This window comes from Engystomops pustulosus, chromosome 1, assembly GCF_040894005.1.
Source record: "Engystomops pustulosus chromosome 1, aEngPut4.maternal, whole genome shotgun sequence".
Lineage (NCBI taxonomy): Eukaryota > Metazoa > Chordata > Amphibia > Anura > Leptodactylidae > Engystomops > Engystomops pustulosus.
In genome coordinates, this window is record NC_092411.1 from 275,879,008 (window position 1) to 275,898,111 (window position 19,104).

Below are 19,104 nucleotides of genomic sequence, written 5' to 3' on the forward strand. Positions count from 1 at the left end.
ACTACTATAATACTGCCCCCAATGTACAAGAATATAACTACTATAATACTGCCCCCTATGTACAAGAATATACCTACTATAATACTGCCCCCTATGTACAAGAATATAACTACTATAATACTGCCCCCTATGTACAAGAATATAACTACTATAATACTGCCCCCTATGTACCGGAATATAACTGCTATAATACTGCCCCCTATGTACAAGAATATAACTACTATAATACTTCCCCCTATGTACAAGAATATAACTACTATAATACTGCCCCCTATGTACAAGAATATAACTACTATAATACTGCCCCCTATGTACAGGAATATAACTACTATAATACTGCCCCCTATGTACAGGAATATAACTACTATAATACTGCTCCCTATGTACAAGAATATAACTACTATAATACTGCCCCCTATGTACAAGAATATAACTACTATAATACTGCCCCCTATGTACTAGAATATAACTACTATAATACTGCCCCCTATGTACAAGAATATAACTACTATAATACTGCCCCCTATGTACAAGAATATAACTACTATAATACTGCCCCCTATGTACAAGAATATAACTACTATAATACTGCCCCCTATGTACAAGAATATAACTACTATAATACTGCCCCCTATGTACAAGAATATAACTACTATAATACTGCCCCCTATGTACAGGAATATAACTACTATGATACTGCCCCCTATGTACAAGAATATAATTACTATAATACTGCCCCTATGTACAAGAATATAACTACTATAATACTGCTCCCTATGTACAAGAATATATCTACTATAATACTGCCCCCCATGTACAAGAATATAACTACTATAATACTGCCCCCTATGTACTAGAATATAACTACTATAATACTGCCCCCTATGTACAAGAATATAACTACTATAATACTGCCCCCTATGTACAAGAATATAACTACTATAATACTGCCCCCTATGTACAAGAATATAACTACTATAATACTGCCCCCTATGTACAGGAATATAACTACTATAATACTGCCCCCTATGTACAAGAATATAACTACTATAATACTGCCCCCTATGTACAAGAATATAACTACTATGATACTGCCCCCTATGTACAAGAATATAACTACTATAATACTGCCCCCTATATACAAGAATATAACTACTATAATACTGCCCCCTATGTACAAGAATATAACTACTATAATACTGCCCCCTATGTACAGGAATATAACTACTATAATACTGCCCCTATGTACAAGAATATAACTACTATAATACTGCCCCTATGTACAAGAATATAACTACTATAATACTGCCCCCCATGTACAGGAATATAACTACTTTAATACTGCCCCCTATGTACACAATTATAACTACTATAATACTGCCCCCTATGTACAAGAATATAACTACTATAATACTGCCTCCTATGTACAGGAATATAACTACTATGATACTGCTCCCTATGTACAAGAATATAACTACTATAATACTGCCCCCTATGTACAAGAATATAACTACTATAATACTGCCCCCTATGTACAGGAATATAACTACTATAATACTGCCCTCTATGTACAAGAATATAACTACTATAATACTGCCCCTATGTACAAGAATATAACTACTATAATACTGCCCCCTATGTACAGGAATATAACTACTATAATACTGCCCCCTATGTACAAGAATATAACTACTATAATACTGCCCCCTATGTACAAGAATATAACTACTATAATACTGCCCCCTATGTACAGGAATATAACTACTATAATACTGCCCCCTATGTACAAGAATATAACTCCTATAATACTGCCCCCTATGTACAAGAATATAACTACTATAATACTACCCCCTATGTACAAGACTATAACTACTATAATACTGCCCCCTATGTACAAGAATATAACTACTATAATACTACCCCCTATGTACAAGACTATAACTACTATAATACTGCCCCCTATGTACAAGAATATGATGATATTTTTGTATAATATACAGTAAACAAAAGGCAAATGTTTATCTTTTTATATTTCCTTTTATTTTACACAGTAAAAGTAATAAGATCGGTCTCATCTCATGCCACTCTCTTGCTCACTCTCTTGTAGACGATGTCTTTCAGAGTCATAACCTGAGAATACACAATGATAGACATATTACACACGTGATCATGTAATTATACAGTCTATGTGATTGCCTTCTCCGTAACAGGACCCTGTGGTACGAGATATCTACTATCCAATCCTTCCCTCTATTCAACCAGGTAATATAACAATTTAGAACTACTAGTACTATACTAATGTATCAGAGATGGATTTATTATACTGTTATATTTGGCACATTGATAAGGAGAGAATACAGTAGATTAAGCTGCAGTCACAGATTGTGATATCTTCTTGGCATCAGTTGGACAAATTACAAACTCGGCAACTGCTATGTTATCGTGATAAGCTCCGCGGTACCGCAACAGATTAAATGGACTTTGTCTGGGTCACAGAAATTATGTTTGGGACATTTTACGACCCACAGGACCGTATGGACCAGAAATTTAGTGTCCCAAATTTCTCTATTTGGACACTATCCAGGGATGTAATAAAAATGAACTGGGTCTGCTGCTGCAAAACCTCTTTACAATGTTGTCTAAGATCTACACCCAAACCTAGACATAATGAAATATGCTACTATTTAAGTTAATAGACCCAAAAGTTTTAGGGATTGTTCGGCAGAACCATGTCCCATGTCACTGATGTTCTGATACTTCCCATTGCTCTCTTCTTGCTGGTTCTTCTCAATATGCAGGAAATATTGCTTGACCAATCAATGGCTTAGGTGGAAATCCAGTCTGGCCATTGATAAGTAGTCATTTCTTTCAGGTCAAGAAGAACCAGGATGAAGAGATAAATTGACACCAGGAAGAAATCATAATGGAAGCATTGGGAAACCGGTTTAGGGTCTATGATGTCTTCAGGGAACCTGTCAGCAGAATTTATGTAATAACCACTATGAATGTTATCAGTAGGATTAACACCTTTCAGCTGATGTTTCTATTGTGGCCCAGCGTGGTAGCATCATCCAGAAAATTGACTTTCAAAATTGGTTGTATGAAATCATGGAGTTGAAGAATTTAGCACTGAAGTCAAGCTCTCCACACCCTCTGCTGTGATTGAAATCAATCACCAAACTTTAGGGGAACCAATTACTTATGTACCTAGATGGAGGAAGGGGCCATTCTGAGGTGAGGAGAGCTTGACTTCAGTGCTGATCTCTCCACCTCCGTGACTTTATACAACCAATTTATATCTCGCTTCAAAGTTGATTTTTATGGATGATGCCACTGCACTGGGCCATGAATGAAACATGATGTAGATAGTGTTAAAGGGAACCTACCACCACGAATCTACCTATAAAGGTAGATCGGGTGGTAGCTGGATCAATAGGACATGAAGATAGCCCCTTTAAGGGCTAATCCTCAAGTCCCCGCACTTTTTTGGTAACTTTTATAATCCCTGTATGTAAATTTTGTTATGCGGCTACTGGGGCGTGTAGTAGCCGCATCTGCGGCTACACGGCGCGGGTGCTCCACGCCACAGTAGTCTCTTTACTCCTCCTACCCACAATCTTCGGTGCACAGCTCCTCGTAGCTACGCGCTTTCGTCCGACGAACCCACCGTCTGCACATGCCCATGTGTGGTCACTCCTCCGAAGCCGGAGCTGCACAGGCGCGGGTACTCCACGCCCCAGTAGCCGCACAACAAAATTTACATATAGGGATAATAAAAGTTACCAAAAAAGTGCGGGGACGTGAGGATTAGCCCTTAAAAGGCCTATCCTCATGTCCTATTGATCCAACTACCACCCGATCTACCTTTACAGGTAGATTCGTGGTGGTAGGTTCCCTTTAAGATGCTTGAGAACATACTGGTAGTGTTTTATTAGGACAGGTTCTTCTGACAGGTTCCCTTGTTATCTGATGGTTATATGAGCTTCTGCGCTCTCCAGTTTTCACCATATAATTATTCATCTTTGATCATTTTAAAGTGTCAAAGAAAACTCACATTGGTTAGGATGTCTCCGGAAATTTCTGTAACAGAGTGGACAGCCTTAAGTTGCACAACCAGCTTTCCATCTACCAGATTAACGGTGGTCTAGAAGAAACAACAGAGTTAGTCAATGATTGGCCACATCAGTCCTTGTACAAACCTGTTAAGTTTCTAAGTCTTTGAAGACACTAACTATGATATCCTCACCTTGATTTTCTCTTCTGTAAGTGTTTCGATTTCTGACTCTTCCCCAAGGTTGAATTCGTTACGTAGGACTTTGGGGCCTGTGGTCACTGTAACGATCAAGTGATTTCCGTTCTGCTCGATCTGTGTCACACTCTTGATATCTTTTCCCATTTCAATGATGTCATCAGGAAGACCTGTGGTCGAGAACATTGAAAGTCAACCACAAGGCATTGGGAAACCTTGAAAATATTACTTGACCTCCACAAGACTTTGACAATATCCTAAGAGTTGAGGTTGGACGACCCATGAAGGCAAAGACATTTAAAACGTTAATGCAATTTTTTTACTGCTCAGCCAATAGCCAATGGTTAAAGACCATAGAAAGTGATTGGCTGAGCATTAATTTGTTGTGTTTCTACAGATACTAAGAAGTAGAAATCCTTTCTTCAAGGGTAAGACAAACGAACATTCCCAATCACTCAACAAATATGGAGAAAAACCTACTAGGATTCTTGGGCCTTGGTATCTCCTCCTTCATTATGTAGGATACTTGGTGCTACCTCACTAAACCACCACTCAACCTCTATCTTCTCATCTAGACTTCTGCTTTATCCATTAACCATTAAATGTCACTTACCAATGGCTTTCATGAAGGGCACAAAATTTTCCTGGGACTGTAGCTCATAGGTTCCAGCGAATGACATTTTTGGGAGAAGTCTTCAGCTACAAAGCGAGCTAAATAGAGGAAGATGAAATGTAGAAGTACGTTAGGCAAGCCGGGCTTATATGGTTGGATTTATCAAGCTGATCAGAGGTGAGGTGATGTCATCGCTGCCTTTATAACTTGGCTCAAACATTAACGTTTGCCTTGCAGAGCAATGGTCATGCTGACCACAATGTAATAACTCCCAGTGATAACAAATGCTTACTGCTATCAAAGCCAACGCTGGCAGATAAAAAGTCTCCTGTGCCTAAGGAGAGATAGAGGGGAGAGGTTGGAGCCTTAAGATGTCATCATCTCATAGTGGCTCCTTCTATTTCTTACAGCCTTCTTAGAGACACTGCTTTATTTTTTAGTTACTTTGTTTTATATTGTACATAGTTAACAATGATTATTTTTTCTTCAATATGTCATAATTTATGGGACCCAACTGCCTTAAAAAGAAATCAACCATTAGAAAAAACAAACAAAAAAAAACTAGAAATACTTACCTCCGCACCTCTTGATTTTGATCCTGGCACTGTCCTTCACTAGTCTTGACACACCGGGATCACCTAGAAAAGAAACGTATTATTAGCAGCCCAGAGTGTAGGGACAAGATGTCCGGAGCTCCAGGCCGCTAATTATGCCTCTGCACCTTCACGCGAAAGGAAATGAATTCATAATTCATGACTCTTTTGTGATGTCTCTGTGCTCTCCCATGCTGCCAGCATGAGAGAGGAAGGTGCAGGCTCATGTATAATTTGTTGCCTGGAGTGCCGGACTTCTTGTCTCCGCACTCCGTGCTGCTAATTATAAGTTTCTTTTCTAGTTTATTCCTAGATCAAGATGAAAAGGAGCAGAGGTGGTTAATTCTATTTTTTTTTTGTTTTTTCTAATGGTTGAGTTCCTTCAAAATGGAAAAACTTATGCTGCCCACCTGTCACGGGTGCTCCCGCGATCCATGTCGCGTATCGCGGGTATACCCGTGCTCCGCTGCCTGCCGGTCCCCGTCTCCCTGCCCTCACTTACCTCTCCTGGCTCCTGTCTTTGCTCCTTGCCTGCAGTCGCACGCTCTCACCGCTAGAGGGCGCGCGCGGACTTCTCTAGCCTTAAAGGGCCAGTGTCCTCCTGATTGGCTCCTGCTAATCTGGCTCGCCCTTATAATCCGGCACCTCCCTTCTCTCCCTGCCGGATCTTCTCCTAGGATCTCCTATGGTTTCCATGCCAGGCTTCCCTAAGCCGTTCCTGTGGAAGAGAAAGCCCATTAGCGTTTCCAGACGTTTTCCTGTGTTCCTTTGTTTCTTCAGCGTTCCCATACGCTCCTGGTGTGTCCTGTCTTCCAGCGTTTCCAGACGCCTCTGTGTCTCCTGTCTCCAGCGTTCCCATACGCTTCCTGCTGTGCCTTCCAGGGTTCCAGTCCAGCGGTGTCTGCAGTCCGTGCCAGTGTCACCAGTGTTCCTCTGTGTTGCTGCTGTCATCCCAGGCTTGGACTGTTTGCTACACATCCCTGTACCTTGGCTGCCACCGCGGGCCTCATACCAACTCCTGCGGTGGTCCAGAGGGTCCACTGGTCCACAGACTCCTCCCTCCGGACTCTTCCCATAGAGACTTTTAGTTCTGTTATCTGTGTGACCCGTTACAGCAAGATCCGGCCATGGACCCCGCCAAGGCCATGGATCCTGTCAAGGACATGGACTGTTCTAATGACTCAGACCAATTGCTGGCAGAGGTCACCCAGCAGTCTCAACTGATTTTTTCTTGGAGAGAGGATCTGAGCAGGGTTGCCACCCTGCTCCAACAGCTGCTAGACTCCCGGCTACCACAGGCTCCACTCCTGCAGCTTCCCAGTGCTGCTCCGGCCTTCCAAGAGCCAGTCCAGCCTGTCTCCATGCCTCTGCAGCTGTTTGATTGCCAGCAACCACAAGTCCGGCTTCCAAGTCGGCCTCGCTTGGCTCCGGTGTTCCAGAGGTCCCAGAGGTCGCTCCAGTGTCTCCACCGGCCTTCCCAGAGGTCGCTTCAGTGTCTCCACCGGCCTTCCCTGAGGTCGCTCCAGTATCTCCACCGGCCTTCCCTGAGGTCGCTCCAGTGTCTCCACCGGCCTTCCCTGAGGTCGCTCCAGTGTCTCCACCGGCCTTCCCAGAGGTCGCTCCAGTGTCTCCACCGGCCTTCCCTGAGGTCGCTCCAGTGTCTCCACCAGCCTTCCCTGAGGTCGCTCCAGTGTCTCCACCGGCCTTCCCAGAGGTCGCTCCAGTGTCTCCACTTGCCTTCCCAGAGGTCGCTCCAGTGTCTCCACCGGCCTTCCCAGAGGCCGCTCCAGTGTCTCCACCGGCCTTCCCAGAGGTCGCTCCAGTGTCTCCACTTGCCTTCCCAGAGGTCGCTCCAGTGTCTCCACCGGCCTTCCCAGAGGCCGCTCCAGTGTCTCCACCGGCCTTCCCAGAGGTCGCTCCAGTATCTACACCGGCCTTCCCAGAGGTCGCTCCAGTGTCTCCACCGGCCTTCCCAGAGGTCGCTCCAGTGTCTCCACCGGCCTTCCCAGAGTTCGCTCCAGTGTCTCCACCGGCCTTCCCAGAGTTCGCTCCAGTGTCTCCACCGGCCTTCCCAGAGGTCGCTCCGGTGTCTCCACCGGCCTTCCCAGAGGTCGCTCCAGTGTCTCCACCAGCCTTCCCAGAGGTCGCTCCAGTGTCTCCACCGGCCTTCCCAGAGGTCGCTCCAGTGTCTCCACCGGCCTTCCCAGAGGTCGCTCCGGTGTCTCCACCGGCCTTCCCAGAGGTCGCCCCGGTGTCTCCACCAGCCTTCCCAGAGGTCGCTCCAGTGTCTCCACCGGCCTTCCCAGAGTTCGCTCCAGTGTCTCCACCGGCCTTCCCAGAGGTCGCTCCAGTGTCTCCACCGGCCTTCCCAGAGGTCGCTCCAGTGTCTCCACCGGTCTTCCCAGTGACCTCTCCAGATTCTCCGGCTTTCCTAGAAGCCACTCCAGCCTCCGGCTTCCAAGAGCCGCTCCAGCCTCCGCAGCTTCCCAGTGCTGCTCCGGCCTCCCAAGAGCCACTTCAGCCTCTGGTTGTACTGCTTGAAGAGGAGTCTATGCAAGTTTGTCCTGTCTCTGCTTTACTCCTTAGGTGTTCCGTCACCAAGATGAATTGGAGGAGGCGAAAGAAGAGGCTGAAGAAGAAGAGAGGAGGGGCCCTAAAGGGGGGGGGGGTACTGTCACGGGTGCTCCCGCGATCCATGTCGCGGATCGCGGGTACACCCGTGCTCCGCTGCCTGCCGGTCCCCGTCTCCCTGCCCTCACTTACCTCTCTTGGCGCCTGTCTGTGCTCCGGCTCCCGGCGTGTAGAGGGCGCACGCGCGGACTTCTCTAGCCTTAAAGGGCCAGCGTCCTCCTGATTGGCTCCTGCTAATCTGGCTCGCCCTTATAATCCGGCACCTCCCTTCTCTCCCTGCCGGATCTTCTCCTAGGATCTCCTATGGTTTCCATGCCAGGCTTCCCTAAGCCGTTCCTGTGGAAGAGAAAGCCCATTAGCGTTTCAAGACGCTTTCCTGTGTTCCTTTGTGTCTTCAGCGTTCCCATACGCTCCTGGTGTGTCCTGTCTTCCAGCGTTTCCAGACGCCTCTGTGTCTCCTGTCTCCAGCGTTCCCATACGCTTCCTGCTGTGCCTTCCAGGGTTCCAGTCCAGCGGTGTCTGCAGTCCGTGCCAGTGTCACCAGTGTTCCTCTGTGTTGATGCTGTCATCCCAGGCTTGGACTGTTTCCTGCACATCCCTGTACCTTGGCTGCCACCGCGGGCCTCATACCAACTCCTGCGGTGGTCCAGAGGGTCCATTGGTCCACAGACTCCTCCCTCCGGACTCTTCCCATAGAGACTTTTAGTTCTGTTGTCTGTGTGACCCGTTACACTACCCTTCTTTCAACTAACTGATGATGATCCCCCTTGCAGTAGCCAACCCACTTTTAATGCCCCCTTTTATGTAGCCCTTCCAACTAACAATTCCCCCTTCTCTGATGTCAAACTTGGCACAATTCTTCAGACAAATATTTATTTTTTGGGACTTTGGTTATTAGTGCCTTGTAGTTCACAGGTAATTGGTGTTAAAAATATATCAGAAAAAAAGTTGCGTCCATTCTTTCAACCTAAAAGAATTTGCCTTTTTCATTCATGTATAAGTTATGTTACTTATTAAAAATGCCAGTTATGTTCCTTGCATATTAGTTTGATGGCCTAACCCAGCTTACAATATTCCCCGGCGCGGCTGTGTGGGGCTCTGAAGCTGCCCGCTGTGATGACATCATCATTTGGCATCTAAACTAGCCCCCTACTGGAAGAAGGTAGTAAGGTTTATAGTAGATGCTGATATCTCTGCATAGAAGTAATGTTTAGAGGGATGGAAAACAGGTTTCTTTTTCTGGGTAGATTATTAGTGGTAAAGACATTGGGGAATCCAGAACCCCTTTGTTTGTCTGAGAACTGTGTAGAATTGGTAAAACATAGTGGATAATAAAAAAAATACTATAAAGACTTGAGCACAGAGGAATTCTGGAGTTAGACATGGAGAGGCTCATAGGATACACACTTGTAGAAAGCTTTCGTAACTTTTCTTTTTCTTGTCTTCGTCCAGCAGTTCAATGTCCAGCTAACAGAAGGAAGGAATGTTAAGGTAGTTGGTTAGGCTTAGTATCTAAGAATAGTAAAAAAAAATTGTAAAAAAAAAAACTTCCAGTGCTTCCAGTGGATAGAAATCTGTCCATGGCCTAGTGATGGACACACAGGTGCATTTAGTATCACACGGCTCTGATTACTCTCTGTGATACCAATGGTTCATGCAATTACATATTTACAGATTTCTATCTACTGGAAGTAAACACAGAAGGAAGGTGAGGCATTGATACAGAAAGTATATTGGAAAATTGTACAACTTTTCACTACGCAAACAATATTGACTATTTGCTGAAAGCAGACAACCCCTTTAATTTGGCTGAAAGCTATTCCTTCTATTCTGGATGTGTACTCATTATGGAAATGAGATTGAAAACTAATGGGTTTTCAGCTTAGGTTGAGGTTTGGAAGGTGAGGAACAATGTTATATATTTTGGTAGAGAGTTCCAGTGTATGGGAGAAGCACGGGAGAAGACCTGGGACAGTTGTGAGAAGAGTAAGCTAGGCAGGATGGATTGGAGCGGTGTAAGATTATTATCTGGGAGACCACTGGGAAGAAAGTTGTAGTAGTCCAAGTAAGAGATGATGAGGGCATGGACTAGTAATTTTGTAGGCCTTGGGTTAATAATAATAATAATAATAATCTTTATTTATATAGCGCCATCAAATTCCGTAGCGCTTTACAAATCATAGGGGACATATACAACTATATTACATTACAAAGAACAAACAGTCATATGGAACAATAGGAGTGAGGGCCCTGCTCACAAGAGCTTACAGACTATGAGGATGAGGGGGTGACACAAGAGCTTACAGACTATGAGGATGAGGGGTGACACAAGAGCTTACAGTCTATGAGGATGTGGGGGTGACACAAGAGATTACAGTCTATGAGGATGAGGGGGTGACACAAGAGCTTAAAGTCTATGAGGATGAGGGGGTGACACAAGAGCTTAAAGTCTATGAGGATGAGGGGGTGACACAAGAGGTTGTATAATGGTCCAGCCATTCTTTATAAGGGAACAATATAAAATAATTTAATAAATAATTTACTAAACAACGATGTTGCTGCTTGAACCAGCCATCAGCCGCCATCTTATTTACAGGGTCCTAGGTGAAAAAGACTGCAGAGAAGCCTGGAGCTTGGTATATATCAGTTGTTTGCCAGATAACAGATGGGAGATAGGATGGATTAGTAAAGGGAGAGTTGACATTTCATGCAGTTAGCGAGAGTGATAGGCTTGCCTAAAGAGATGGGTTTTAAGAGCACGTTTGAAGCTTTGGAGGGTGGGTATTAGTCTCAGAGTCTGGGGAAGGGCATTCCAGAGAATTGGTGCAACTCGGGAGAAGTCCTGGATACGTGCATGGGAGGTTCGAATTAAGGTAGAGATTAATCTATTGTCACTGGCAGATCGAAGAGCACGGGAAGGGCGATAGACTGAGATGAGAGAAGAGAGATAGGGAGGTGCAGCATTATTCAGAGCTTTGTGGATGAGGGTTATTATTTTAAAGTGAATACGGAAGGAGACAGGTAGCCAGTGCAGTGATTGGCACAAACTGGAGGGATCCGTGTAGCGTTTGGCCTGAAAGACGAGCCTGGCTGCTGCATTAAGAATAGATTGAAGAGGAGAGAGTTTAGAGAGTGGAAGACCGATTAGTAAGGAGTTACAGTAGTCTAGTCGAGAGTGAATAAGTGCAACAATTGGAGGGGTAGGACAGCAATCCGTCTCTAATGAGGAGCAGTTTATGGTGGTGGCCGCGGCCGAAGTTTCTGATGCCGGAAACCAGGAGTCAATATACTTGAAGGAGGGAGCCACAGCACCAAAGATGAAGTTCAAGAAGATTTATTTACATGTGCAACCAAACATGTTCAGCGCGACGTTTCGATTCGCAATGAATCTTTATCAAGCATAAAAAATGGCTGACGCCCGTACATATATATACAAAACACACTCAGTGACGTCATTTCCCTTGTGACGAAATACATAGTTAATGAGGTATACAATTCATAAAAAATACATTGAAATAAGAGGAGGGCTATACTCCATAGGTGAATCTTAATAACAGTGAATATTGTGAATTTCATAATTAATAAAAGACACCAATGACAGACCATCCAAATCAGATAGTCCTTGGTAGTCATAGGTGATTAAAAACACGTGTGTCCCCGTCAGAAATTTGTTGATGAGGCGTCTCCATGGGGCCAGTCCAAAGGCTCTGCAACAGCGCATGCGTAGTGAGCGAGGTTGTCATAGCGACTCCAGTCACCTGACCGGTATCGGCATCCATAGTGTTTGCTCCGATCATGTGATACACCCCGTCCACGAAGCGTACCGGAGGTAAGTACAATCAATTTTGTGCCGGTCGTGACTTGGTCCTATTTGGACACTTGTTGACTTGCCTTGGTAAGCCCCACGTACCTCAGGAGGCCTATTATGTATGCTCTTGGTGAATGCTTGACCCTCTAATCAAACTTAATTCTTGTATTATAGGGTTTCCTTTTAGATATTTCCTCAATATACTTCTGCCGTATAGTTGTGGACCCCGGTTTTGCCACGTAGCGTTTAAATTATTAGATACTATTAGATATTTACGCCATTTACAGTCTGATTATGAGTACTTTTCTGATTGTACTTACCTCCGGTACGCTTCGTGGACGGGGTGTATCACATGATCGAAGCAAACACTATGGATGCCGATACCGGTCAGGTGACTGGAGTCGCTATGACAACCTCGCTCACTACGCATGCGCTGTTGCAGAGCCTTTGGACTGGCCCCATGGAGACGCCTCATCAACAAATTTCTGACGGGGACACATGTGTTTTTAATCACCTATGACTACCAAGGACTATCTGATTTGGATGGTCTGTCATTGGTGTCTTTTATTAATTATGAAATTCACAATATTCACTGTTATTAAGATTCACCTATGGAGTATAGCCCTCCTCTTATTTCAATGTATTTTATATGAATTGTATACCTCATTAACTATGTATTTCGTCACAAGGGAAATGACGTCACTGAGTGTGTTTTGTATATATATGTACGGGCGTCAGCCATTTTTTATGCTTGATAAAGATTCATTGCGAATCGAAACGTCGCGCTGAACATGTTTGGTTGCACATGTAAATAAATCTTCTTGAACTTCATCTTTGGTGCTGTGGCTCCCTCCTTCAAGTATAAGTGCAACAATTAGCATTTTAGAAGTTTCAAATGTCAGAAACGGCCGGATTCTGGAGATGTTTCTGAGATGCATACGGCAAGAGCGAGCAAGAGATTGAATATAAGGTGAAAAGGAAAGGTCAGAGTCCAGCACAACCCCAAGACAGCGGGCCTGCTGCCTCGGTGCTATAGTGATCCCCTTGGGTTGAGGAAAGATCAGATGCGAGAGATGTTCTTGAGGTGTCAGGTTTAAGTGAGGGCCTGGATGTGAGGCATAAAGTATACATTAGAGTCAACAATTACTCCAGGGTAGTGGAACTAGTGGAACCAAGGGTGTAGAGCCATTCAATGTGATGGTGGGAGCGATGTGTTAGGTTGTGTACAGATTATGAGTTCTGTTTTGTCCATTACACTTCAAAAAGCAGGAGCATAAGAGAGGTGATGTCTGGGTCAGAGATATCATCAGAGAAGACATGTAAGTCCCAATCAGCCTAATCATCTTTATTATAAACTGCACTACTAACAGGACCCGTAACAACAGAAGGAGTCACAGGTAGGGGCTAGGTGGCAGGACACTGACAAGACCCCCCATAACAGAAAGAGTCAGAAGTAGGGGCTAGGCACCAGGATACTGACAGGACCCCCATAACAGAAAGAGTCAGAGGTAGGGGCTAGGCACCAGGATACTGACAGGACCCCCATAACAGAAAGAGTCAGAGGTAGGGGCTAGGTGGCAGGATACTGACAGGACCCCCATAACAGAAAGAGTCAGACGTAGGGGCTAGGCGGCAGGATATTGACAGGACCCCCCATAACAGAAGGAGTCAGACGTAGGGGCTAGGCGGCAGGATATAGACAGGACCCCACATAACAGAAGGAGTCAGAGGTAGGGGCTAGGCGGCAGGATATAGACAGGACCCCCCATAACAGAAAGAGTCAGAGGTAGGGGCTAGGTGGCAGGATATAGACAGGACCCCACATAACAGAAGGAGTCAGAGGTAGGGGCTAGATGGCAGGATATAGACAGGACCCCCCATAACAGAAAGAGTCAGAGGTAGGGGCTAGGTGGCAGGATATAGACAGGACCCCACATAACAGAAAGAGTCAGAGGTAGGGGCTAGGCGGCAGGATATAGACAGGACCCCACATAACAGAAGGAGTCAGAGGTAGGGGCTAGGCGGCAGGATATAGACAGGACCCCACATAACAGAAAGAGTCAGAGGTAGGGGCTAGGCGGCAGGATATAGACAGGACCCCACATAACAAAAGGAGTCAGAGGTAGGGGCTAGGCGGCAGGATATAGACAGGACCCCACATATCAGAAGGAGTCAGAGGTAGGGGCTAGGCGACAGGATATAGACAGGACCCCACATAACAGAAGGAGTCAGAGGTAGGGGCTAGGTGGCAGGATACTGACAGGACCCCCATAACAGAAAGAGTCAGAGGTAGGGGCTAGGTGGCAGGATATAGACAGGACCCCACATAACAGAAAGAGTCAGAGGTAGGGGCTAGGTGGCAGGATACTGACAGGACCCCCATAACAGAAAGAGTCAGAGGTAGGGGCTAGGTGGCAGGATATAGACAGGACCCCACATAACAGAAAGAGTCAGAGGTAGGGGCTAGGCGGCAGGATATAGACAGGACCCCACATAACAGAAGGAGTCAGAGGTAGGGGCTAGGCGGCAGGATATAGACAGGACCCCACATAACAGAAAGAGTCAGAGGTAGGGGCTAGGCGGCAGGATATAGACAGGACCCCACATAACAAAAGGAGTCAGAGGTAGGGGCTAGGCGGCAGGATATAGACAGGACCCCACATATCAGAAGGAGTCAGAGGTAGGGGCTAGGCGACAGGATATAGACAGGACCCCACATAACAGAAGGAGTCAGAGGTAGGGGCTAGGCGGCAGGATATAGACAGGACCCCACATAACAGAAGGAGTCAGAGGTAGGGGCTAGGCGGCAGTATATAGACAGGACCCCACATAACAGAAAGAGTCAGAGGTAGGGGCTAGGCGGCAGGATATAGACAGGACCCCCATAACAGAAGGAGTCAGAGGTAGGGGCTAAGCGGCAGGATATAGACAGGACCCCACATAACAGAAGGAGTCAGAGGTAGGGGCTAAGCGGCAGGATATAGACAGGACCCCACAACACAGATAAAGGAAGGGTCTGGGCAGCTGACTGGTTAGAATATGTGTCACTATGTATTTATAAACTTTCAGGGGTCAGGTAATATCTGGAGGTGCACAGTGGACCCCAGAATTACTTTTACCCTTGGGGCCTAGAAGCTGTAATCTCTCAGTGTCTTGTGTACTTTGTTTCTGTGTCTTTATCAGTCCAATATATTTGGGGTTATTAGGGGTTACTTTGATCTGTGTGCTGCGTGGGCAGCCGAGGTCTATATTGCTTCTTATCAGCTGCAGAGCCTGATCGGAGAGGCTGGATTATTTGATCGAGCGCTTTCCACGTTGTATATGCAGACACTTCCTTATCACAGTCTAGCGTGTCCTCATATCAAGGTGCAAGGGTGACATGATTAGTAATCGACGGCTCCGTCACTCATGGCGAAGGATCAAGAGAAAATATAGAAATAATTGTCACCTGAGTTCTATTTACAGGTTATTCCTTCCCTTATATTCACTGAAGAAACTTCTTTTATTTTTGGAAATACTGTAATAACGTATAGTTGCCCCTTGTGCGTGTAAGTGAACACTGAGCTACTCATCTGTGCGTCTCTCCATGTTTTTTAAGGTGGAGATAGAGCAACCAAAATAGAGACAACACAGTCCTGAGTAGATATGTTGGGTTTGTCACAGTAGTTTGCAGGAACGACTGAAAAGATAAGGGACTATAGGTCTTGTGGCCTTGGAGCTGCAGTAAAATAGATGGTTACAATCTTCCACCAGTGGAGGTCACTTCACTACACAGTAGACAGTTCCAGGTAACCTTTGTCCTTGTGTTTGACCTCTAAGCTATTCCTTGTGCCCCCAAAATTCATAGGTAGTCTCAGGTGGACCATACATCACAACTCTCTAAGAGATTTACTTACCCGGTCCCGGCGCGATCCCACGGTGCATTGTCCGACGTGAATTCGGGTCTGCCGCCATTCACTAAGGTCACTTCTGCCCCGAGGTCCGCCGGAGTTCACCTTCTTCTTCTTGGTGCATGTGAGTGCTTGATCTCGCGACACAATTCTTTTTTAAATTCCGTGGTTAGTCCGAATCCGTCGGGTTGTCCAACGGCCCCGATTTCTGTTGCGTGCAAGCCGATGCGCCAAAATCTGATTGCGTGTGCCAAAATCCCGGTGCAATTCGGCGCACATCAGAAATATTCGCAAAACCGGATGGAATTGCTGTCCCGCGGACCCTTAGTAAATAAGCCCCTATTAGTCTAGGTCTTTTTTCTAGTATCTCTCTCACATAACCCTCCCCTAGCTTGAAGAATATTTTGACTCTTTTTCTGGTCCTTCACAACATAGGATTTCTACTGGACCTAAACAATAAGTTCCAGATTAGGGTCGCAATGATGGGTCCCAGTTTTACTTGGGGGAATTGGTCTGGTCTCCTGAATATCAGGCATGAGTAAGGGGACAGCATTAAACTTCGAGGCAGAGGTGAACTTTAGTTCACTTTGCCCAGTGACAAAATTCCTAACAGGGCCCCCTACCTACCAAAATTTAGTGTACCCCTGCCTCGAAGTTTAATGCTGTTCACTTACCTAGCACTGATTCATTTGCTCCCTCTTTGGATTAGTGCCCTCCTCAGTGCTATAAGTTTAATTGTCCTTTTATTGGTTAATTGTCCTAACTTCCTTACCAAGGTTTAAGCTCCTTTTTTAGGTTGTGTCCCCACTTAATGGACATCTAGCATCAGATTTACTGATGGTAGACTGCCCTAACTTACTTGCTCTTTTTGTCTTCTAGGGGATGAAACCATTTTTATTAAATCCTGGGAAGGCACAAAGCTCCAGAGAGCAAGTTTATAAAATTATGCAAATAAGCCAGAGGTGCTCTGGCTTATGTCACCAGAGCACCTCTTGGCTCTGCCGGCTGTTAATTTGTGGATGCCCCACCCCTGTTGTAGCCTGGTTGCGTCTGTTGATCGTGACGTAACTGTCTGTCTACTCATTCAATAGTCGGGACCAGGCTGCGATGAACAGAGGTGGGGCGTGCGTAAATTTAGGCAAGAGGCTCTGTGGTGATGTAGGAAGGAGTGTCTCATTTGCATAATTTTATAAACTCACTTTCTGAAGTTTTTTTTCCATTCAAGGATGTTATAATGTCCTTTAAGTTAAGAACTTAAAGAGTTACTATCAACTTCCTTGTTGTTTCCATCTTTGTTTACTTTTTTCCCCCTTTATTCATATTTGCCTCTTTTTATAGTTAGTGCCCTCTTAGTAGGTGCCCCCTTTTTGGCCCCATTGTTAGTAAGTGCCCCCTTTCTTAATAATTCTTAATAATAATTCTTTATTTATATAGCGCACACAGATTACGCAGCGCTGCACAAGCATGACAAATTGGTCTTGATGAGAACCCCCCTGTATTATGTCCCTATTCTTATTGAATGCCCCAGTGTTTAATAATTACCTCATTACCTGGCCCTATCCTAATAGGTGTCCTTTATTACTAATTTAACACGCTTCCATGGGATGTAAGTGTCCCAGCACCGGCAGCACAATTATGGCGTTGTTGGCGTGGGAGACGTCCATGTTATCAACTATGTATGGTGGCAGTGCAGGGACCCTCCCCCATGACTCTACAGCTTAGAGCAGTGTCAGGCCGACATGGTGGCCCGTTACAATTCAATGTAATAGCATCTGCCCGATACAATCTGTCTTTTTCCTGTATGAGAGCAGAGCAGATGCTCTTACACTGAATTGCAGCAGCCACGGGCCCCCCTCTCCTTTTTGGCCCGGTCGCTCACCCCCTGTTACTGAGGATGTTATGACCGGTTCTAAGAGTCGACTCTTCTATGTGAACAATGGGAGTCTGCTCCCTGCAGTGAGCAACCCCACCACTAATCGGCTCCCCAAGTGGTGTGGAGAAGGATGACTGACTGGACTGAGGCTCCCTATTATACATGTACAGGAAGTCCCTGGGTTACGTACAGGAAAGGTTCTGGAGGTTTGTTCTTAAGTTGAATTTGTATGTAAGTCGGAACTGTATATTTTATAACCCCAGACAAAATTTTTTGGGTCTCTGTGACAAATGGATTTAAAAAATGTTGGATTGTCATAAGAACCAGGATTAACAATAAAGCTTCATTACAGACACCTGTGATATCTGTTACAGCTGATTATTGCAGTCTAGGTCTAAAGTCCAGTAAATTACCAATTACCAGAGGGCCATTTGTAACTAGGGGTTGTCTTTAAGTCAGGTGTTCTCAAGTAGGGGACTCCCTGTAATAGGGAGCCTTTCAGTAGAAGAGTCGGCTCATTTTAATGAGCAGGGCTTAATGATCCAGCTCACTAAAAAGAGCCTTAATTCCCATCACTAGTGACTATTGGTAATTGTATAGTGTATGGGAAGCTACAGAGACACGGACTATCTTACACACCTGATTGATAAGATATTTGCAATTCAGCATTCTTGGAAAGCTGAGTGACTATCACTAATTAGAGATGGGAATTATTTGATTTTTATGGGGCTTTTTTTTTTTTTTTGCAATAGATATAACTGAGAATCAGCACCTTGATAGAGAAGACTTTAGCATTCAGTCTACTACTTTTACATTTTACTTTGCCTTACGTAGGAGCCAACCTGATCAGTCTGGCTATGGCTGGATGAGGGCAGGAGGCCAGACCTATCTCATGGTAAGGCTACATTCACACTGTCGTTGCCCGCCCGTACCGTACCGTAGCGGGCAACGGCAGTGTACGGGGAGAGGAGGAGGAGGTGAGCGCAGCTCACCCCCGCCCCTCTCCATAGCAACCTATGGCGCACGGCGCCGTATTACGGGAAAAGATAGGACAGGTCCTATCTTTTTCCCGGGTACGGAACGGTACGGTGCCGCACATGTGCGGCACCGTACCGCTCCCGTAGGGTGCCGTGCGCCCATAGAAGTGTATGGGGGACGTATATCGGCCGTATATACGGCGGCCGTATATATGTCCCCCATACGTTCGTGTGAATATAGCCTAAGATAGAACACTGGAGACTGATCACGCAAGACTGAGAAATTCTAAAAATCCTGACCCGGCAATGACTGAGATCATGGGCTGGGGAAAAACCATACACTTCTAGCTTAACCACCCATCTCACTAATAAAACGCAGAGACAGTTTTGGGTTGGAAAGATGAATGGTCACAGCTTTATTAATAACAATACTTGAATACAATCTGAAAGATAGAAAAATGTCAGTTTAG

General features: G+C 45.4%; 2 protein-coding genes across 4 annotated transcripts in view; one reads left to right on the plus strand and one right to left on the minus strand.

The window, feature by feature from the left end:
- The window catches only part of THNSL2 (threonine synthase like 2), a 51,933-nt gene that overhangs the window by 17,061 nt on the left and 15,768 nt on the right, over positions 1–19,104 (plus strand). The window contains exon 2 of one of the 3 annotated variants that reach the window (XM_072126291.1): positions 2,211–2,262. The exons of the other annotated variants lie outside the window; for them this stretch is intronic. The gene's annotated coding sequence lies outside the window, so the exon portion shown is untranslated. The remainder of the gene's footprint in view (positions 1–2,210; positions 2,263–19,104) is intronic. 3 annotated transcript variants of the gene reach the window in all.
- LOC140081975 (fatty acid-binding protein, liver-like) lies at positions 2,018–5,022 on the minus strand. Its single transcript, XM_072126295.1, has 4 exons — positions 4,863–5,022; positions 4,247–4,419; positions 4,055–4,144; positions 2,018–2,130 (listed from the first exon to the last, which is right to left on the minus strand). Exons 1-4 carry the CDS (start codon positions 4,927–4,929, stop codon positions 2,077–2,079), a joined length of 384 nt encoding a protein of 127 aa, XP_071982396.1. The 5' UTR covers positions 4,930–5,022; the 3' UTR covers positions 2,018–2,076.